Source organism: Ceratotherium simum, chromosome 21 (genome assembly GCF_057802395.1).
Source record: "Ceratotherium simum simum isolate JZ-2026a chromosome 21, ASM5780239v1, whole genome shotgun sequence".
Taxonomy (NCBI): Eukaryota; Metazoa; Chordata; class Mammalia; order Perissodactyla; family Rhinocerotidae; genus Ceratotherium; species Ceratotherium simum.
In genome coordinates, this window is record NC_141920.1 from 50,618,130 (window position 1) to 50,639,658 (window position 21,529).

Here is a 21,529-nt window from a genome sequence, read left to right on the forward strand (position 1 = left end):
TTGTAAACATATTTCTTAACTTCAAGCCAGTAATGTATTATTGGGTAAATTCTGCCCCTGGCACACACTCACCCAAAATATTTTTGGTGGAATACACTCTTTGAAATTGCTATGGGAATAAAGTCAATATTTTGAAATTTTACTCTGAATCAGATTATTATGTGTTAATACCATTCAATTTACTTAATAGACACTAAACCATTCATTTAGGACTTTGATGTTTTCATTTTCTCACAACTTTTCTTCCACCCTTTGTAATTTATCAGATTCTCACAGTGTGGTCTGGAGATGGCCGGGGCCCCTGAGACCTTTGCTGGGGTCTGCTAGGTCGTTCTCGCACGCGTATGCGGTGGAGTTTTCCAGAGGCTGTATGTAATCAACAGGTTGAAACCAAGGAAAGAGATTTGTAAAAATAGAAAACACTGCCACTCTTCTCAGTAAAGTTTTTTTTTTGTTTTAAAAAATGTAGTTTTTCATTAAACTGTGTTATGTTAACATATAATGGGTTTATTTTTATTTATTCATTTATTTATTTTTGTGAGGAAGATCAGCCCTGAGCTAACATCCATGCTAATCCACTTCTTTTTGCTGAGGAAGACCGGCTCTGAGCTAACATCTATTGCCAATCCTCCTCCTTTTTGTCCCCCAAAGCCCCACTAGATAGTTGTATGTCGTAGTTACACATCCTTCTAGTTGCTGTATGTGGGACACGGCCTCAGTGTGGTCGGAGAAGCGGTGCCTCGGTGCGCGCCCGGGATCCGAACCCGGGCCGCCAGTAGCAGAGCGCGCGCACTTAACCACTAAGCCACGAGGCCAGCCCTATTTATTTTTATTTATTTTTTTGTGAGAAAGATCAGCCCTGAGCTAGCATCCATGTCAATCCTCCTCCTTTTCTTTTTTCTCTTTTTCTCCCCAAAGCCCCAGTAGATAGTTGTATATCATAGTTGCACATCCTTCCAGTTGCTGTATGTGGGACGCCACCTCAGCATGGCCAGACAAGCGGTGTGTCAGTGCGTGCCCAGGATCCGAACCTGGGCCACCAGTAGCGGAGCGCGTGCACTTAACCACTAAGCCACAGGACCGGCCCTATTTTTATTTTAAAATGAATTCATATATACTTTAAAAAAACGTTTCTCCATTTTAATTTATAATTTGATAAATATTGATAGATATAATCCCAATAAACAACGGCTTTTTGGGTCCTCCTAAAACCAGAAAGTTTAAAAACCACTGATTAAGATAATTAATGTGAACAATTTGTCAAGTTTAATACACTAAAGACAGATTAATAGAACAGTTATCTGTCTATCATAACTGAGAGCCTAAAGATCTGCATTCTGGAATGGTTTTAAGTCAAGTGAAGGAGTTATGACTTTGTTGCTCTCTCTCTGATTTTTATGTGCCATATCTGTTTCATAAGATTGTTTGAATGCATTTGGAATGCCATGGCGAAAGTGCTTTTAGATTTTGGTTTAAAAAGAGGTCACATAAATATCATTAGACCAGGTGAAATTAGACAATTACTGAAACCGTTGGTTTCAGAATTTTTAGGATACATGTTATCATCTGTCCACTGTAAGTAGGTTAATAACCTGGCAATAAATATCTCTAGCTATTAAACTATGTCACATTTTGGCTGTTAATTCTTAAGTAGTTTGGCACCTTTTAAAATACCTGGAAACTTTCATTTTCGTGCATTGATTTAACACCAGATTTTAACATTGGATTTTCAAGTCTAAAACAAAGCAGACTCTAACCTTTGATATAAGCTCACAAGATTTAAGTATCTTTCCACTTGTTGCTTGAGGGAAAATATTAAGTGATATGAAAATGTGACCTGTGTTTTTATTCACAGTTGGGGTTGGACTTGGAAGAACTGGAGGAAATAGAAGAGGATGCTGGCCTTGGGAATGGAGGCTTGGGGAGGCTGGCAGGTAACCCCAGGCGTCTGTCTAGGACAAGGTCTTTCCTGACCTGGTGCCTTGTCGGTGGTCACCTAGTGAGGCCGAGCTCAGCTGTGTTCCCGATGCTGGTCGGTTGGGGTGAATAGGTCCCTGAGAGTGGATGGGAGAGTGTGTTCTCCAGGTTGAAATCTTTGCCACCAGTGGAAAAAAAAATAAAAAATATCTGTTCTCTTTCACAAGGGGCATTTCATAATTATCACGAAGACCAGGCTTGCCAGTGTTGGGTAACTGGTGCTAGGAGGAGTTTCCAATATGCCAAGCACTCGCACCATCCAAAAGTCAGTAATTGGGAGAAAGACAGATGGATAGAAACACAGACATAGACACAGGTACACACAGACACACACAGAGTTTGTGAATGTAGCCCAGCTTACAGCAAGATAGTCCTGCTTTCCTACAGTAGACAGGAAAATGGCCCTGAAGTAACAGAGCCATTCTTTTTGAGTATATTGCTGTCTTGGACCACTCTGAGCATGCTTAGTTTTGTTCTGCTTTTTTCTGTTTTAATTACTTTGCTGGGCTTTTTGGGGAGAGGGAGCTGGGTTAAGCACACGGAAGTGGCAGTAGCAGTCATGGTGAATTTGATTTGGCGGTCCGCTTTGTGGGCACAGTGTTTCTGGGGCAGAAGTAAGTCAAGTTTTGTGCTGCCCTGGTGTGTGGAGAGTCCCTGGGAGGGTGGGCTTGGGCCCTGCCGCTTCGCATCACTGCCCCTTAATGGAATTGTCATTTTGTAAAGGGAGCACACACTAAAATTTGTCCGTGGGGTATACGTGTATGTTTTCAAATTTTAAGTTAAATTCTTCAGAAATTATAAATGTAGCATGTGTTTCTCTCAAACAAAATAACACATGGATCTATATAAAGAAACACTTCTCAAGGCCTGCCTCACCTCCCCCTAGTGTGAAAGCCTATGTGTGTCCTGTGCATCCTGCCTCAGATGCAGGGCTCTGTTCTGGTTTACGAAGCTGAGATCATACCAAACATGTTAGGCTGTAGCTTACTCCCCTGCAGACCACATCGTGGAGTCCAGGCCAGCGGCAGAGTGCAGACCTGAGAGAGCCCCAGTGAACCATGAGCCCCTAGGGCTTCAGTCCCCTGCAGTCCCCTTCACCCCCGATGACGTTCTGTTGATCGTGGTCGTCTTCCCATCTTGTCCTTTCTCAGTCGGTAAAAACAGAACCTGTTTTCCTAAGCTCGAGGGGTCTAGAAGACCCCTTGGTCTGCCTCACTGGAGTGGCTGCCTCAGCTAACCTCTCGCTTGAAGGAGGTGCCCGTCAGCGGGCTGTCCCACCCCCGCCCATGGGCATCCGCCTCCCTTCAGGCATTCTCAGGCCTTTCGCCATCTGATTCCTGTCGACTTCTCAGGCACCTTTCCTGCCATGTCTGCAGTGCCACTCATTGGCCTTCCCTGTGAACTGTGTGCTGGCATCTCCTCTTGGGCCCCTCTGGTTCTGCGGATTCCTCTCACCTGTGCAGACCAGGGGCACTCCCAGCCTGCCATAGCCTGATATGCTGTGTGTCCCTCCTGCGGGAATGATCTCCTCAAAACCAGAGCCCAGATCTGACACTCGTGTATCTTCTTCCCCCTCAGCAGAGGGCCTGTGCCACGGCTCTGTGCACTTTTGCTGAGTTGGGCATGTATTTTATTTGCTGGTGTTTCGTGTGGAGTTTTTTCTGCTTTTCTATTCTTTTTAATCCAGAAGTTTAATAAGCTGTCTTCTGGATCTTTATTCAATACATTGTGGGTTTTTTCTCAAGACATTTTGATTGGAACAAGGCTCAAATTGGTGGCATGCTGCTCCAGCCACCTTACGGGGGGCCTGGTGGCACTTTGGCCTTGGGTGTTTGGAGTTGTGGACTGTGAAATGCCCATTCCCAGCCCCGGCTTTTGTGCCTTCTTCACTAGCGTGGGGGGAGATAATTTTGTGATGTTGTCCTACTCTCCAGGTAGCTTGGACTGTAAGTAGAATGTGTGTGGGGAGGGGCAGGCCTTCAGCCTGAGGGGGCCTCTCTAAGAGAAGGTTGGTAGTGGGGGGACAGTGCGTTTAGAGACGTGCCGAGTTTGAGGGTATTTTCTGTGGGATTCTTTACCTCTTCCCTTCTGCTCTTCCCACACCCCCCAAATAGCCCCCGCGTTGATATCTTCTTGGCACAGCCCCAGGCTCCCAAGCTGCGGGGGGTGAGAAGGGGAGTTCAGTTTTCCTTCTCTTGAACCTGAGGCTGACTGGTCCCCACTAAACCACTGGTGCCCTGGAGGCCGGCCTCTCGTCACCTGCTTAACTTGGGTGTCTGGGTGTTGCTTCTGGTGGGCCTCGAATCTGCTGTCCTTGATCTCAAGAAGTTCTTTGTGTTTGGAATTTTCAGCCTGCTTCCTTGACTCAATGGCCACCTTGGGCCTGGCAGCATACGGCTATGGAATCCGCTATGAGTTTGGGATTTTTAACCAGAAGATTGTCAACGGCTGGCAGGTGGGTAAGGTTTGGTTCCTTCACTCATTTGCAGCTCTCGTTCACACGAGAAAATGGACAGGGACACTTACCAGGTTGGCTTTTTCTACTTTACCCGCCTCCCTGGAGAGACTGCATGCCAGTCCCAGGCAGAGCGGAGGTGAGGCAGGTCAGGACGAGGCCAGGAGCTCTCGTGCAAGCTCACTGCATCAGCTTCTGCGTGGCGGCGGGGAGGTCTGGTGGGCTGGGCCTTACAGGAGACGCCAAGGTGTGAGGACGCCGTGGTCTGTGTGCTGGTTTCCTGTGACACCTCAGTGCAGAGTGAAGGTGGCCCTCTCTGGTTCACCCCCAGTGGGAAAGTTGACCTGGAGTAGTAGGAAAAACAGTTATTGTAGTTTTTGTTTCCACCGTTTGTCTTCACTCCCTGATACCATGGAAGGGACGGCCTCCTGTGGGTTGAGAGGATGGACTCTGCAAAGCAAAGTGGCCCTTAGGAAGAGTGAGCCTGGTTCTAAAGCAGCAGACAGCTAAGTAAGGCGGTCAAGACCTCGTTGGTACAAAGGGAATCTCCAAATACATTCTGAGCACCCTCCACAGGTCGGCAGCTGCTTCTCTCATGGAACCTCAAAGTGAAAGACAAAACTATTCTACTTGGATGGAGAATAGTTTATTGAATGTAATTTGGGATGTCAAAGTCACAGGTAAAGCAGGGCTGGGTTAGGATCAAGAAGTTTATATGCGGGTAGCAGAGTCTACATGATAAGGTGCCGACGGGGGTGATGAAGTGTCCTGTGTCCTGATGGGACTTGGGTCACATGGTTGTGTGCACTTGTCAGAACTCCTCAGTGGTACCTTTCAGTTTATACATTTCATCATATACATCCTAACCTACAAGTAAACACACAACTGTGATTAGTGACTGCATGTTGGTGTGTTCAGTGGAGGAGTGTGCAGATGTCAGCAGCTTACTTTGAAATTCTCGAAACTTTACTGGATCTATGGATGGATGTGCGATCAATCAAGTATGGCAAATGTTTTTTTTTTTTTAAAGATTTTGTTTATTTATTTTTTTACCCCCAAAGCCACAGTAGATAGCTGTATGTCATAGCTGCACATCCTTCCTGCTGCTGCATGTGGGACGCGGCCTCAGCATGGCTGGAGAAGCTGTGCGTTGGTGCGCGCCCGGGATCTGCACCCGGGCCGCCAGCAGCGGAGCGCGAGCACCCAACCGCTAAGCCACGGGGCCAGCCCAAGTATGGCAAATGTTAACAGTTCTAGAACCTAGGTGGTGGATGTGGGTGTTCACTGGCAATTCTGACATTTCTGTGTGTTTGAAAATGCTCATAATAAAAAGTTGGCAAAGAAAAGTATGGCTAAAAATAAAAGAAAACTTAAAACAGATTTGTATCCATTGCTTAATTTATAGACATACTCTCTCCAACCTGAAGAAGAGAAACACAGCTTTCCTCCTGGTGCCTTCCAGTGATTTCATTCACACTTCTGTGTGTGTGTGTGTTGGACGTACTCCACCCTCGTGCACTTGTGTTCTTGGACCCATTCTGGCTCTTATAGTCCGTTAATGTGTGTGTTTATAAGACAGAAACTCGGAGGCTCCTCCTCGCCTGGTTGTTGTCGTGGTTTAGAGCGGGAAGGTGTTTGGTATTGTTTTCTGTTTGTTTGACCACAGACATTTCTTTCTTCTGGTTCCTCGGTCCTCTACCTCTTGCCATCTTGCCTCACAGTGTAAAGACAGTCCTCAGATGACAGGTGAGTGGTGAACTTGCCCTCCTCCCACCCTGTTTTCCTGGGAGCCGGTCAGCTGGAATCGTTTTAATGGAGTTTAGCTGTAGCAGAAGTTAGCGTGGGCAGTGGTTGCACAGCAGCGTTGTGGCCGATGGGGGCCACAGGCCAACCTGCTTGTCAGGGACAGGGGCTCCAGAGGGGAGACCCCGATGTCTCTTGTATTTGGGAAGATGCTGCTTCTGCAGGTGACTCATAGAGCCACTTACTGTGCGGGAGATGGCCAGGCTGTGGTGTGAGGGAATCTCACTGATGTACGGGCCGTGCCACCAGGTCAATGGCAGGGCTGGTCCCGTGAGGAGCATCTGCCGCACCCAGTGGCAGCCAGGAGGAGCTGGAGAGGTGCCTGTCAGAGCTGTAGCCTCAGCCATGTCACCTTCCCACATTACAAATGCTGTGCTCTCTCTAGTGACCTGCTGCTGCTATGTGAGGACCATTAAAAAACCCTCCGAGTAGCATACATGAGGTTGTTTATTAAGATGGAAGAAAAGACTTGACCTCATTGAAGTTTTAGTTAATTTGTATTTATAATTCTTCATTCAGTGCCCTACCAAGTTAATTTATTCCATGGCTTGTAAGCAGAATAAATCCCGCAGCGTGGAGGGAAAAGCAGCTCCCCCAAATGCGTCTACTCACAGCACCGGCAGAGCCTGTGGATGACTTGGTATTTTGTTGGTGGAGTGTTTTTTGTTTTTACTATTAAAACAAAATTTACTAGTTGGGCCGGCCCCGTGGCTTAGTGGTTAAGTGCGTGTGCTCCGCTGCTGGCGGCCCAGGTTTGGATCCCGGGCGCGCACCGACGCACCGCTTCTCCTGCCATGCTGAGGCCGCGTCCCACGTACAGCAACTAGAAGGATGTGCAGCTATGACACACAACTATCTACTGGGGCTTTGGGGGAAAAAATAAATAAATAAATAAATAAAAACAAAATTTACTAGTAAATTACAAAATTTACTAATTTTGGATGCCACTGGGTGCAGTTTTTGGAAAATAAGCTGCCTTGAGGAAGGCTTAGAGGAAAGGCGGTGTCTTCCGGCAGGTGAGCGGGTGCCCCTGTTGCAGGCGCTCCCAGGGGCAGCTCGGCCCTGGCCCCACACGTTGTGGTGTCGTTTCAAAGCAGCGGGCTTCCAGGGATTCTTTCTTTTTTTTTTAAATAGCAGCTTTTTTGACATAGCAGGTGGTTTTTAATGTATCCACAAAGTTGGGTAACCATCACCACTACCTATTTCCAGAATGTTTTCATCACCCCATAGAAAAACACGGAATTGTAGTCACACCCCTGTGTCTGAAGACCGTTGCTCTGCTTTCTGTCTCTATGGGTTTGGCAGTTCTACACATTTCATATAAATGGAATTACACAGTTCTTTGACTCAGCATAATGTTTTCAAGGTTCATTCATGTTGTAGCATGCATCAGGACTTCATTCGTTTTTATTGCTGAATTCAGCTGATTCTTAGTGTCTTTTTACGTTGATGCATTTTTCTGAATTTTATGAGTTTGTTTCTTTAATAGCCCAAAGTGTTAATTTTTAACCACATGGCCTTGACTGGAATTGAAATCTTTGCATCGTACAGAGGCTGCAGTTTGGTTTCAGTGCTCGGCAGCATCATCTTGACAGTGTGGCCAGTGTGGGCCAGGACAGGGTCAGCCCAGTGCCCAAGACTGTCTCCTCCTTCCTGAGAGCTGACCTCGCTGCTGGCCCCTTTCTAGGTGGAGGAGGCTGATGACTGGCTGCGCTACGGCAACCCCTGGGAGAAAGCCCGGCCCGAGTACATGCTTCCTGTGCACTTCTACGGGAGAGTGGAGCACACCCCCGAGGGCGTGAGGTGGCTGGACACGCAGGTATCCGACCAGCGCGTTTCCGGGAAGCGTGGGGCTGAGGATGGTGACTGCTTGTGTTTCGTTGTCGCATCAGCTTCCCTTTGGGAGTGGGAGGCGTGCTGCTCCCCTGGGGGACCTAACTTGAGGTCCAAGCCTGGGACGCTCTCTGCTCCTCTTACACTTCATCAGGAGCTGTCCAGACAGCAGGAAATGGTGAATGTGAGGCCACACTCTTTGTGGTTTAACAGGAGCTGTGTTGGGGTGGAGACCAGCAGCTGTTGCCACAGGCTGGCAAGCAGGCCAGCATTGTGACAGGGACAGGGCATTGATCCCCTGGGGGACGTGAAGAGCCCCACAGCATCTCCGGAGAGCAGGCACTCGACATGCTCCCTGGCCACTTGCTCCTGGTCCCACGTGTGGCCCATGGACCTCAGTAGTGTCTCCCGGGTGCAGACCACGGGTTACTCTGAGCTATCAGAACCCTGAGCATGTGGGGAGGCCTAGGTGGATGTCCCGGCATGGGGCACAGGCCCTCCCCGCCAGTTGTGCCCTGATGAGGGGGCCAGGACAAGAGCACGGAGTGCTTGGCTGAATGTAGTGCCAGCCATAGTGGGGTGCAACCACGGAGAGTCCAGTCCGGGCTCAGAGACAGCAGAGAGTGCACATCTCAATGGCTTTAGAGGGTGGAGGAGGCTAGCAGGAGAGAGGCTTCATGAGAAGAGGGGTAGTTGTAAAGAGTGAGACTTAGTTGTCTAATGGTATAGATAGGATGAGCAGAAGTGAGTGAGCCTGGGAGACTGGGGAAGTCGCAGACATGCGCAAATGAGTCGTCCAGATTTTCTGCAACATAAGTTTTAAGGACACGTAGGGCTGGGGCTGGCTGGAGCCACGTTGTGGAAGCCTCAGATGCCATAATAAGTAGTAGTTAATTTGAAAAAGCAGAGCAGAGCACCTGGTTTTCTAAGTGTGTGTGCTTGTAGAAGATGAACGTGTCCCTGTGGGTAAGGAGGCCTGGAGGCTGCTGGGGCATCCCAGACAGGGTATGATGAGGGCCTTGACCCAGAGGGCTGGCCGTGGAGAGGGAGGAAGGGGGTTGGAGATGCTTTGCAGGGCTTGTTGCTGGTGTGGACAAGGCCATGGGGGGCGAGGAGCCGGGGGCAGAGGTAAGGGCTGAGAGGACAAAGGAAGGGAAAGATGATACTGGGCTTGAACTTGATGATGCCGTTACACAGTCCCCTGTGCCTGTCAGAGCTGACTTCATCTTGTCAAGTTGCACAGTTGCGCTCGGGGCCACCATAAGCCTGCCCGAGTGTGAGGAACCCCATCAGAGAGGCCGAGGGCTGGAAGTGGCCTTGAGGCTTGTGTGCTTCTGTGCTTGGCAAGAGCAAAGCGGGTGCTTTTGGACAGATGGGAATTGGGAAGGAGCATGCAGGCCCCGTGGTGGGAGAGCAGGTCCCGTGTTTTCAGGAGTGGAGTGTGTGGGCTGGTTGGTTTCACTGAGGGTTAGAGGTCAAGGCATCCGACAGAAGCCTGGCTGCAGACACTGGGAAGTGGAGGACAGAGGTGGAAGTCGTCTGTTGGCAGGAGTTAGCTGAGTCCTGACATTGCTCAGGCAAAGTGGAGTGAGAAGAGGGAAGGTGTGGAGGGCAGAGGACGAGGACGTGAGGAGTGGCTGCTCAGGGAGCACAAGCCAGGTGAACACAGCAGCCCCTCGAGGAGCTGAGGAGGCATTCTTAAGTCTGCGATGCCAGTATCGCAGAAGGTAAAGCTAGAAAGACAGTGTGACGCTGGGAGTGTGGTCAGGGGCTTGCCAGCAAGGCTGTGTGTTCCTAGCTCAGGACGTCCATGAACTGGGGCTGTGGCACAGGTGAGCGACAGGGTGGGAGGGGGTTAGGACTGCGGCCAGGCACAGGGTGAGTTGAGTGTGTTTTGGGCAGAAGGAGAAAAGCCGAAGGAGGGTGAGTAGGCGGGCCACCAACAGGGAGGTGGAACTCTGCTTCCTGCAAGGCTGGAGCTGCCCCCCCCAGCGCGCCCCAGGACTGGGGACTGTCTCTGGTTGACTCGATCCTGACCGTCTCTTCCTCGACCAGGTGGTGCTGGCCATGCCCTACGATACGCCAGTGCCAGGCTACAAGAACAACACTGTCAATACCATGAGGCTGTGGTCCGCCAAGGCGCCCAACGACTTCAAGCTCCACGACTGTGTGTTCTGCTGGCTTGTCCCCGGGTGGCTTGTCCCCAGCTCGCTCCATGCACTCTTGTCCCGTCTCTGCACTCTCACTGCTGCAGAGACCACATGGCTCCTCTGCTGTGGGAGGGCTGGGGGCCGGTTCCTCATGAGCACCAGGGCTGCACAGGGAAGGCTCAGAGGCCAAGTCCGCACTCGTGGGCCCCATGTTCTCAGGACAGAGCGGGGCGCCTGGGGCACTGCAGGGTGTCGGGGATGCATGGTTCCCAGCGCAGCTCTAAGGGGTAGGGTGTGCGGCCGAGCAAACCAGTCACTCTGGGGGCGCCTTCTGTTCTGGAGCGCTTGTCCTCAGACTGCTGAGGGAACTGAGTGAGGAACCGCAATGTAAGGGTACACAGGGAGTCTCAAGGTAAGGCTGCGGGTCCTGACCTCACCATTCTGCTCCTAGTTAACGTGGGCGGCTACATCGAGGCGGTCCTGGACAGGAACCTGGCCGAGAACATCTCCAGAGTCCTGTATCCAAATGACAATGTGAGTAGCTCCCAGGCTTAGTTCCTGTCTGTGCCGTCCTCCAAGGACGAAAGTCAACTGCAAGGCTGGGCTCTCTGGTGGAACCTGTTTGCTGGCCTCATGGTTGTCAGGTGAGACCATGGAAGTGGCTCCTTGAAGTGAGGACAGGCAAGGCATCCTTGGTGAAGCCCAGCGAGTCCAGGCGTGCCTGTTGGCGTCTCCCCTTTGCCCTCTCTCCCTGAGAGGACACTTAAGGAGATTTGGCCTCTTTCATACACCTGCGCTGCCCTGTGATACCTGGCCACCCCCAAGGGCTGGGTCTGAGCCGACTCCACACGAGGCTGCGTGTGGGTCCTCGGAGCCCGTCAGACCTCGAGCTCAGCGGTTCCTGCTCTTCCTGCATGTGATGCCGCCTCCCCAAGAGTTGGATGACCCACCTGTCAAGTGGGGACAGCAATCTCTATTTTGTAGTGACATCTCGAGACAAGACTTTCATGATTTGAAAAGCTCTTAGCACGTGCCCACCATGTGCTGAGTGAAGGTCACAGCCATATTCTCCATTACCACCGAATTTAGCATCTGGTGGTTGGTTGGTTATTGCTAGACAAGAGCCCTTGGAATTTGCCTATCTCAGTGGGTCGCGTGTTGTTTTGTTTTATCAGAGAAACACCTGCACATAGTAATGAAGGGCGTTGGTGCTGAAAGGCGCACGACAAAACGTACTTCTGTCCCCCTATCCCAGGGTTGGGGGCAGGTGCTGGAGTTTCAGGTGCAAGCCCTTTTTATAATGCCCGCACTTTGGAGAGTGCATTTCTGAGTGGCTGTGGCATTCCTTGTGCTTGGCTAGGCGTTATGAACAAGGACTAGACCTTCCTGCCTACCCCACACCACACAGGGCCACGTGACCCTCTGCTGCTGCCCTTGTGCTCCCTCCTTGTCTAGAGGTCACGTGCAGGTTAGATCGCTTAAGATCTTCTGCCTGTGCCCTTGAGGCGGGTCCCCTGACCTTTGGGCCCCGGAGTGGTGAGGTCAAGGCGTCAGCACCACTCTGGTTCTCAAGGGCTCTTATTGTTTCGTCTGTGCGCACATCTCTGCAGTCCCTGGGGCAGGACCCCTGGCCTAGCACTCCGTGCTGCAGTTTGGGGGACCCCTGAGGCCTGTGGTGGCCCTGCTGGGTGAGCTGTTGGTGCCAGAGCTGTCCTGTGTCTGCAGTTCTTTGAGGGGAAGGAGCTCCGTCTGAAGCAAGAGTACTTTGTGGTGGCCGCCACCCTCCAGGACATCATCCGCCGCTTCAAGTCCTCCAAGTTCGGCTGCCGGGACCCCGTGAGAACCTGTTTCGAGACGTTCCCAGACAAGGTGCCTTTGTCTGTTGGGGGTTGAGGTCATGTGGAAGGACAGGACGTTCTCCGGCTCCGTTTCTTCCTCTAGGCTATGGCGTGGGCGGGAAGAGGCTGGGGCAGGACAGCAGCACCCCTAATCTTGGTCTCCTCATTGACAGGGGCTGGGCCCCCTTCCTCCCCGACCAGGGCCACGCTTGGGAGTCGAGGCAGCAAGGGACACTAAAATCTACTGTGGGCAAAGCCTGACGTGTGTGGCAGGCTGAGTTCAGTGATTCTAAACAAAGCAACATAACCTAGGTGGGAGGAACATTCTGAGTCAGGGAGAGCCCCCTGTACCACCGCGGGCCTCAGAGGGACCCACAAGCTGCAGCTCCTGGACACCTGCTGCAGAGCACACTGGGCTGCAGAGCCAGCCCACAGGGTCCTCCTGCTCCCTCCCTGGGCCCCTCGGGCCCTGTTCCTACTCCCTGCTCTTTGGTTGGTTTTCACTCTGGAGCCAGCACCTGTGTGGTGCTGTCTGCTTCCTACTGTCTGCCCTGTAGACCAGGCTTCCTGGGGTGGGGGGAGCGGCTAAGGACCCCAGTTCTATGCGTGCCGACCACCATGGCACCCACACGGGGAAGGGGATTGAAGGGATCCCCCTGTGTAAACCGCAGGTTGCCATCCAGCTGAATGACACTCACCCGGCCCTCGCCATCCCTGAGCTCATGCGGATCCTGGTGGACGTGGAGAAAGTGGACTGGGACAAGGTGAGCACTGAGGACGAGTGTGCAGGGTATGGTGTCCCCGCAGACCTGAGCACATGGGGTGACGATGTCCCCATAGACCTGGGCACATGGGGTGACGGTGTCCCCGCAGACCTGGGCACATGGGGTGACGGTGTCCCCATAGACCTGGGCACATGGGGTGACGGTGTCCCCTGCAGACCTGGGCACATGGGGTGACGATGTTTCCCTGACCTTTGAGCCTATCCCAATAACAGTCGTGAGTACTCAACTAGTCCTAGGAGGCGTCCTGAGGGAGGCCTCTACCCTGTGGCCTTGGGAGCACAGAGGGGTATTGTTCCTGAGAAGACAGGGCCATAGGGATGAGAAGGACGTTCCAGGAGCGGGTCTGGGTTTCTCCTGAGGGACTAGCACACAGTGAGTGCAAGCAGTGGTGGAAAAGCACAGAAGAGCAATTTTCTGGAAGACAAGAAAAGATTCTGACACTTCTTTGAGCTTCTCACATGTATTTTCTCGTCTTAGAATTATGGCTAAAAACCTGGAAGTATTAAGTTTAAAGAAAATATCTTGACATATTTATAGCTTTCTTCTCCTGACTCGACATGTTTTGGTCCTAGATTCTTTAGTGTAATGGGATTTTCTTGATCTAGTTTAACTAAATCAACTTGTAAAACCATAAAGCAGTTTTACCCCATTTTATAGCACCCAGAGCCCCTCTGGTTTTGGGGTGCACTTCTGGGTCGGGCTGGGCAGCCCCAACTCAGGTCCTGTCTGCTCCTGGCCAGCAGAGGGTCGGGCCACACAGTTTGCCAGTGATCTCCGGACTATGGGTGTGAAGTCAGTTTATTGGAAATAAAATAGAAAACTGGTTGGGGCTCGTTTCGTTTACTAATAAAAAATGATTTACAAACGAAAACAATCGGGGCGATTCCCAGGTGGTAGGGTATGTGTGTGCACTGCGTCAGCATGTGCACAGTATGTGGGTCATGTCAGGGAAGTGAAGGGCGCAGGGCTTAATTTCGGGTTTTGAGAAGGTTCTGGACAGGCCTCTCAGAGAGCAGAGACATGCGGCTGGCTGGGCCCCTTTCTGGTGGGATCTGAACGTCTGCCTTCGATCCCCTTGCCTAGGCCTCTGGCAAAAGAGCTGCTTGTTTCTAAACAAAACACTGGAATGTTCTAGGCTTGGGAAGTCACAAAGAAGACCTGTGCGTACACCAACCACACCGTGCTCCCGGAGGCCCTGGAGCGCTGGCCTGTGTCCATGTTTGAGCAGCTGCTGCCACGGCACCTGGAGATCATCTACGCCATCAACCAGAGGCACCTGGACGTGAGCGCCAGCCTGCTGGGACAGGGGTGGGCTGTACCCGTGATGGCCACCCCTCTTGTCATGAGCAACGCGGAGGTGGCGGGAGGCACCATGCTGATGGGCCCTCCTCTGTCCTTCTGATCTAATTGTCTGGCCTGGGACAAGTGCTTTACTTCTTGAACGGAATAGCCTCTGTCCAGCAGAGGACTTTAGGGTCTAGGGGCTGTCACTTGGCAGAGCTGCTGGCTAGTCCCCATGCCTAGACCCCTGCTATGTATGTGGGAGTTGTGGATTCAGGTCTTTTTAAAACGTTCCAGTTCCGAGCAGGGTTTAGATGTGTCTATTCCTAGAATGCCAGAGACCTTTGTCCTGAGCAGCCTTTGGGTGATTTGAAAACAAAGCACCATTTGTCTTTTCCCTGTTACTTGGAGAGAGGAGAATGGTACAAGGACAGGGGGAACCAGTCCCGCCTTTCTGTGTAGTAGGTTACGTGGCGTGTCCTCAGCTACTCGGCTCCGCTGGCCCGCCCTCTGCCTCTGACAGCGGCTCTGCCGAGTGCTCCGGCCAGGCCGGGCCTGCCCTGGGCTGAGGCCTGTGAGAGGAGCTGCCTCTACTCTTGGGGCTCTCGGAGGGGCGTCCAGGATGCTCGAGTGCAGGTCTGGGGTGCGGCAGCCCCGGGATTTTCCTTGAGGAAACAGAATTTCCCTCAGGGAGCCTCTGGGACTTCCTGCCCTCCCGTCATGGTTCTCCAATTTGGCAACAGCACGTGGCTGCCCTGTTCCCTGGGGATGTGGCCCGCCTGCGGAGAATGTCTGTCATCGAGGAAGGGGACTGCAAGCGGATTAACATGGCCCACCTGTGTGTGATCGGCACCCACGCTGTCAATGGCGTGGCGAGGATCCACTCGGAGATCGTGAAGCAGTCAGTGTGAGTGGGGCCGGGGCATACCCCCTTTCTGACCCCAGACCTGCCTCGAGGGACTGTCAACCACCCATACGCACAGTGGCTGAGGCATACGGCCCATGTTCCACACCATTACCTGCTGCCCTGGGGCCAGTGACTGGACTGCCCGAAGCACACTCGTTGGTGGTTGGGGACATCAAGGGACCTGACTTAGCAGGTGATGTTGGGGAGCCGAGCCTTCTTGTCACAGTGGCTCCTCCTGTTTTCTGTGTTCTTGGTCTGTCCAGGCAGAGGCTCTGCTCCTGGAGCCATCTGCTGCTGGCTGAGTGCCACCAGCACCCCACCTCGGGACAAGTGTCCCAGGCCTGGACAGGGTGGAGGTGAGGGCGTGGCGGGCCTGGGCTCGTCACTGAGAGGGAGGAGGAATTCTTAGATCTCATGATTCCTGTCCCCCTCTTGGTAGGACATGATCTCGGGGTTCTGTCCTTACATCATCACACCAGACGTGCGGAGCACACCCCGTCAGCCCCAGGTGGGCCCTAGAGCAGGCCTGTCCGTGTGGGGGCTGTGTGTTCCCAGTGCTGGCCTGACGGTTTATGTGTTAAGTCTTTAATCCCCACAGCAAACTTCGCAGTGGGGTGTGCCCCCATTTTACAGATGAGCAAAATGAGCTCCGGTTTCTTGAGCTCTAAAGCCTGTGCACTCTCCACTGTTGTGGAGATGTTTTCATTCTGGAAAGTGGCCAGGTTCAACCACTTGTGCATAAGGTTATAGTTAGCCCCTCGCTACATGGCCAGATGGGGAGTGCTTTGAAAGGTGTGTGCTGCATGGCCACTGTCTCAAAGTGTGTGGTAATGAAAAACTGAGCTTTGGTGTTTTCCAGGGGATTTCCTTAAAAGGTCCTCACGTTCTGTTGCTCATCTTGTTAAAAACACAGCTTGTATGACTATTGCCTGTGTTCTATGTTTTTAGCTTTAAGGATTTTTATGAGCTGGAGCCAGAGAAGTTCCAGAATAAGACGAACGGCATCACGCCCCGGCGGTGGCTGCTCTTGTGTAACCCAGGGCTGGCTGACACCATCGTGGAGGTGAGCCTGCCGCCTCTGAGTCCACAGGGGCTGCTGCCTGCCCACTGCCGTCAGGCCAGTCACCAGTGGGTGCTGAGCAGGCAGCGATCTGCTCCTTGTGTGTTGACCAGCAGTGCCTCCTGGATGGGTTTGGGTGGGGTCCAGCTGCTGCCTCCAGTTGTGGGAGCGCTGGTCTGGGCTGGGCTGGGGCCCAGTGGCCCGGGCCACAGCAGTTCAGAAGTGAGGTCCTGGGCTTTGGGAGGGGCCTGGGTGGGGCTGCCTGGCCTGAGAGGTTTTATGAGCCGGAGATGTGGTAGTTACTGGCTTGTTCATGTGCTCACTCAGGAAGGAAAGGAACAAGCGCTCTTAGATGCCAGGCGGTATACAACTCGAGGATGCAGCAGGCAACTGTGGGGCAGTGCCCCCAGTGAGGGCCTGCAGGGGGACACTGCTCGTCTGGGGCTGTGTGTGTCAGAGAAGGCACCCCTGAGAGAGGGACAGTGGAGCGCCATCTGGAGTTAAGAGGAGGTAGCGGGGAGCAGCGCTCCGGGTGTAGCGAGTGTCTGCTCCAAGGCCCTGTGCCCAGGGCGCGGGCCCAGAGTCTGGAAGGCCAGTGAGGCCTCAGTGCTGGGTGAGGCGGGCAGAGGGAGGATAGGCCACAGACATGGCCAAGGTATTTGGAGGCCAGGAGTTTTCCTCTTTATCCTGAATTAACAACAGGGAGACTTAAGCGGGCGCACTTGCTGTGACGTTCACTGGGAAATGACCACCCTGCTGGAGTGTGGGGAGGACGGGGAGGTCCCAGGTCGAGGTGCGGAGGCAGCTGGAAGACCTTCATTAGTTTCTGGTGGGATGGGTGCAGGGCCTTGGGGATGGGTAGGAGACGGGGCTCGGGCAGTGAGGAGCTGCTGGGCCGTGGTTGGCCCCCAGGCTTTGGGCCTGTGATGGAGGCGAGGGAGGTTCGTGCGTTTGTCATGGACATTTGAGCTTGATGGGACTTGCGCGTCCTGGCAGAACAGTTGGGAGTGCAACCGCGTCTGGCTGAGGGGGGGCTGGGGCGGGACTGCCTGTGGTGGTCGGGCCACTGGTGTGAGGGTGTTTCCTGAGAGTGGGGTGTTGTGAGAGAGACGCAGGCCTGGGGCCAAGCCCAGAGGAGGGGACAGATCCCAGGAGGAAAGCAGAGGCGTGGATGACAGAACAGGAGGAGGACAGTCTTCAGGAGGACGGGTACCCTCAATGAGCAGAAACTCCGTGTCCCTTTACAATTCTCCAGAAAATCGGGGAAGGTTTCCTGACCGACCTGAGCCAACTGAAGAAACTGCTGCCATTGGTCAGTGACGAGGCGCTCATCAGGGATGTGGCCAAGGTCAAGCAGGTAGGCCCGCGTGCATGGAAGTCCTTCCACCTCACTCAGCTTTTCAGAGGAGGACCTGACTGACCTCAGGTCACACAGCGGGCGGGCGGGCGGGTGAGTGCAGATGCCCAGAGTGGCCCTGAGCAGCCTTCACTTGGAGTTCTGTAGGAAAAGCTTGTCCAGAGGGAAGCGCTCAGAAAGCCAGTTCAGATCCTTGCTTCTCTGCACCTGGTGTGCTGTCAGCTGCACCCAAGCCCCTCCCTGCAGCCGGCCCCCAGCCGAGCAGGCCCAGGTTGCTTGAAACCTTTGAAAGCAAACAGGCGGCAGCCTGGTGAAGAATGAGGACCGATCCCGAGACGCCGAGTGCTTGAATGCCTGCCTCTCTGCTGTGCCGCCCCATGGACCTGGAGGCCCGGAAATGGTCCTTCATTTTGGAGTCTTATCCCTCCATCTTCTCTCCCCAGCCGCCCCCATCTGTCTTCTTGATGCAACACTTGCTGGTATCCTTTGATTCTGCTTTTCTTATCCTCTGCTTCGCTCCAGGTTTGCTTTCTCATCTAGTTTCCCGTTCATTTCTGCCGCTCCTGGTGCGTACACTTTCAGGATCACGCTTCCTCATCCCCCACCTGGGTGGGAAGCCAGAGCGTTAGTCGAGCCTCAGGGAACTCGTAGGGTTCATTCCTGTGAACCGTCCAGCTGTCCTTTCGTTTATTCTCCCCAGGAAAACAAGTTGAAGTTCTCTGCCTTCCTGGAGAAGGAATACAAGGTGAAAATCAACCCATCCTCCATGTTCGACGTGCACGTGAAGAGGATCCACGAGTATAAGCGGCAGCTGCTAAACTGCCTGCACATTGTCACACTGTACAACCGTGAGTGTGCCACTAGGGGCCTCAGCGCCAACTTCCCTCTGCGTCCTCTGCCAGCCGTCTTTCCTCTGGACCCCTCAGCCCTCCCTCGCCAGCTCACCCTGGGACCTGGGCCTCTTCTTCCTGGGGTTTGGCGCGGAGGGGTGTGTGTGACAGTGCACGTTGATTTTAAGCAGTAGCCTTGTAGTTTTGTATGTGCTCAGTGGCAGAGTGGTTACAGAGGAGTGCAGGTGAGCTGGCCTCCAGTCTGGTTGGGGACCAGGCCTGAGCCATATGAGGCAGGTGAACAGTTGAACTCCTGAGAGGGTCTGTGGGGCTGCGGGACCTCAGCTGCAGCCTGAGGAGTCAGTGGGGCCTTGGTGATCAGGGGCTTCGTGGGACTCGAAGGCCGGGTTTTGTGTTCAGTTTAGTTTTTACTTTAAATTTAGTTATTATCTTTATCAGATTCGTCTTGAGTTATGTGGAAAGATTTTACTTATTAGAGGCATTGAAAGTACACCTATAAAATTAAAAAGCTATGTTAAATTTATACACATACCTTAATTGTTTAAGCAGCATTTAATTATGAGAGCAAACAGGAATCAAAGATCCCTTGAAAGTAAATATGAATATTTGCTAGGTTTATAAGTATAACAAAACCTTAAGGAAAACTTGGTTTTAAAAATTTTGTAACGTAGTAAAGTGGACATTAATTTTGAAAACCAAAGAAACCACAGATACTCATTTCAAGACACAGAGCTCCTTTCAAGAACATCAGCTCTCCTGTTACCAGTAAGTAAGAGCAGCAGGAGAGATGGTGTGTGTGGTTGAGTGCGCCTGCTGCCGGGCCTTTAGGAAAGGCCCCGGTGAGGACCTTTGTGTGCACAGCCAAAGGTGGTGCTTCACGATGCTTCCCTGGCCAGAAAGTGTTTCACGGAGACGTTGTTGGGTTTTCTTTGCAATGTCTTTCTTTTGCAGTTGTGGTTCTCTGCATTTTCTTTGTCATTTGCCCAGTGGTATCCCCAAGTTCCCTGCTTGAATGGCCCTGTTGGTCCCCAGATTATGAACAGCAGTGCAGTCGCGGGCGCCCTGCCCTTCCTCCCCCTGGGATTCCCGGCTGTTCCCCTGAGGCCGTTGGGGGCCTGTGCTTGTTTCCACTCCTTCGTCGCCTTCTGCCTCTGTGTGTGCGCGTGGTTGCTCCATGGTTGGAGCAGACAACGCTGACGCTCTGCTCTGCCACCCCGTCCTGGACTTGAGTTGTGTCTTAGTCTGTGGATGAGCACATTCAGTACTCCCCACAGTGCCCCACTTTCCCTCTAGTTCACAGCAACTGCTCATGTGACCTGTACTCCTAGTTCTTGCTTGTCAGAACAGCCTGTGGCCTTTCAACATGAAGGACAGTTTGAAGGTGACATTCTTGGCTTCAGTTCTTTTCCTTGAGTGTCTTTTAGGTGCTTGCCCTCTGCTGTCTGGAGGCTGGGCTGTTGGCTGGTCTTGGTCCCACGCGTGAACTGTCCCACTGCCTGTGCTCATTTCACTCGGCTGTGTCTTGGTCCTGACCGTTGTGGGGCAGTTTTTGCTGATGCCTAGTATGCTCTTGGGATATGTCAACTGACGTCTTGTATTATTTCTAGGAAGTTTTCTTGAAATCTATTTGCAACATTTATTTGGTGCCATTGTTTTGCTTTTCTTCTTCTGGGACTCCAGCGAGGGGTGTGGTGGTCTCTCTTACCTGTCTTCGTGTCTGTTGATGTCTCTCTGAATGTTTCCAGAGCTCTTTCGTTTTCCATTGTGTTGTCCGCTTTTTCGTTTCCATCGTCTGTGGGGCTGTGGTGCTTTCTGCGAGTCTCCTCTCCCTCCTGGCTCCTGAAACCAGGCTGCATGTCCGCGTGGTGGTGCTGCCGTTTCGCTCCTGCGTCCTGCCAGTTCTCATTTCACGGGCTCCCGTGTGCTGCCTTCTCTCCCCGAGGGCTTGTGTTTCTGCCCCGTGGTCTCCTTTCCAAGTTGATGGTCATCTCAGGTTGGAGATTCTCAGCGGCAGGTCGGTTCCTCTTTTCCTTGTCTGTCGCGAGCCGTGTGTTCACGTTTGTTGCTCGGATGTGAGTGAGCTGCACTGCCCAGCGCCACCAGCAGGGGCTGTGTGGCGCTCCAGGGCAGCTGCAGGCTTCCCCAGCCTGTGCTGCTCCCTGGGGCCCGTCTCCTCTGTCTCTCCGAGTCCAGGCTGGTTCAGGAGCGCCCCCACTGTCCTGGCTCTCTGCTTTCTGCCCTGTGGGCCTCTGTCCACCAGGATGTCAGACCCTCCTCCCAAGGTTTCCCTATAGGAGAGGCGCTGACAGGTCTGCCCGCCTGGTCCCCCAGGGCTCCTTCCCTGCCCCCCAGGACGCAAGCCCTATTAACAGCCCCCTCTGGAGAGGCCGGGCCCCAGGACCCTTCACACTTGCAGCCCTGTCCCCCACCCACCCCATGACCTGGCAGAACCTGCTCAGTGATCTGGAGTTCGCATGTTTTTTCTCTTTCGTAGGTTTGGTGAAAATGTAGTTTGTGTTTTTATTTTTTACTATTCTCCATGTTATTCTGCCTGATTCTGGAAGCAGGAAGATTGAGAACTAAGGAACAGCTGTGTTCCTACGAGACCCTAAAGTCGGATTTTCAAGATCAGCCTCTTTACTGCTTCTGGCTGGTTCCGGCTCTGGGGAATGCTGTGTGGGGCCTCCTGTCGTCTCCTCTGTGTAGACAACAGCCCCCGACACACACTGAAATTGAAAACACTGGTCCGGCGAGGACACCCTCAGTTTGCTGGGGCTGAGAGTGAGCCGGCCCTTGTGGCCTGACACTCTGTCTGCCCTGTGCAGAGAGCTCAGGACCGGCTTCGCACCTCTGTGTCACAGCGCGGGAGTGGGGGACTTGGGGTCTCACCTGATTCCCCTCGAGGGCTGGCAGTGCCATTGCCACAATCCCAAGGTCACCTCTTTTGCGAGTGCCCGTCATGTGCAAGGGCCCCGAGTCCTGGTGACAGGCCAAACCACGCTCCTGTGTCGGGCTGTTCTGGAAACAGAGGTGCAGCTTTTCCTAGGAGCCTTTTGGAAGAGTCTGCTCCTGGCTGGTGTTCCTCACCAGCCTGGGACACAAGTGCAGAATCTAGGGGCCTCGTCCCCATCCTGTGAGTGGGAATCCTGGTGGGCACGTGGGCCCGGTGGCCTTGCCCACTGTCTGTGTGGGGCATGCCTCTGAGGGCTCTGGCTGCTGCAGCCCCAGGGCA

At 53.0% G+C, this 21,529-nt stretch overlaps 1 protein-coding gene across 2 annotated transcripts in view; it reads left to right on the forward strand.

Annotated features, from left to right (window-relative positions):
* The window catches only part of PYGB (glycogen phosphorylase B), a 58,113-nt gene that overhangs the window by 26,552 nt on the left and 10,032 nt on the right, over nucleotides 1-21,529 (forward strand). For both annotated transcript variants that reach the window (XM_004441928.3, XM_087445726.1), the window contains exons 3-14: nucleotides 1,856-1,934; nucleotides 4,329-4,432; nucleotides 7,923-8,054; nucleotides 10,124-10,235; nucleotides 10,670-10,752; nucleotides 11,944-12,087; nucleotides 12,728-12,820; nucleotides 13,977-14,123; nucleotides 14,866-15,029; nucleotides 15,978-16,092; nucleotides 17,345-17,446; nucleotides 18,147-18,294. In XM_004441928.3, coding sequence (XP_004441985.1) covers nucleotides 1,856-1,934; nucleotides 4,329-4,432; nucleotides 7,923-8,054; nucleotides 10,124-10,235; nucleotides 10,670-10,752; nucleotides 11,944-12,087; nucleotides 12,728-12,820; nucleotides 13,977-14,123; nucleotides 14,866-15,029; nucleotides 15,978-16,092; nucleotides 17,345-17,446; nucleotides 18,147-18,294 — 1,423 coding nt within the window. The remainder of the gene's footprint in view (nucleotides 1-1,855; nucleotides 1,935-4,328; nucleotides 4,433-7,922; nucleotides 8,055-10,123; nucleotides 10,236-10,669; nucleotides 10,753-11,943; nucleotides 12,088-12,727; nucleotides 12,821-13,976; nucleotides 14,124-14,865; nucleotides 15,030-15,977; nucleotides 16,093-17,344; nucleotides 17,447-18,146; nucleotides 18,295-21,529) is intronic.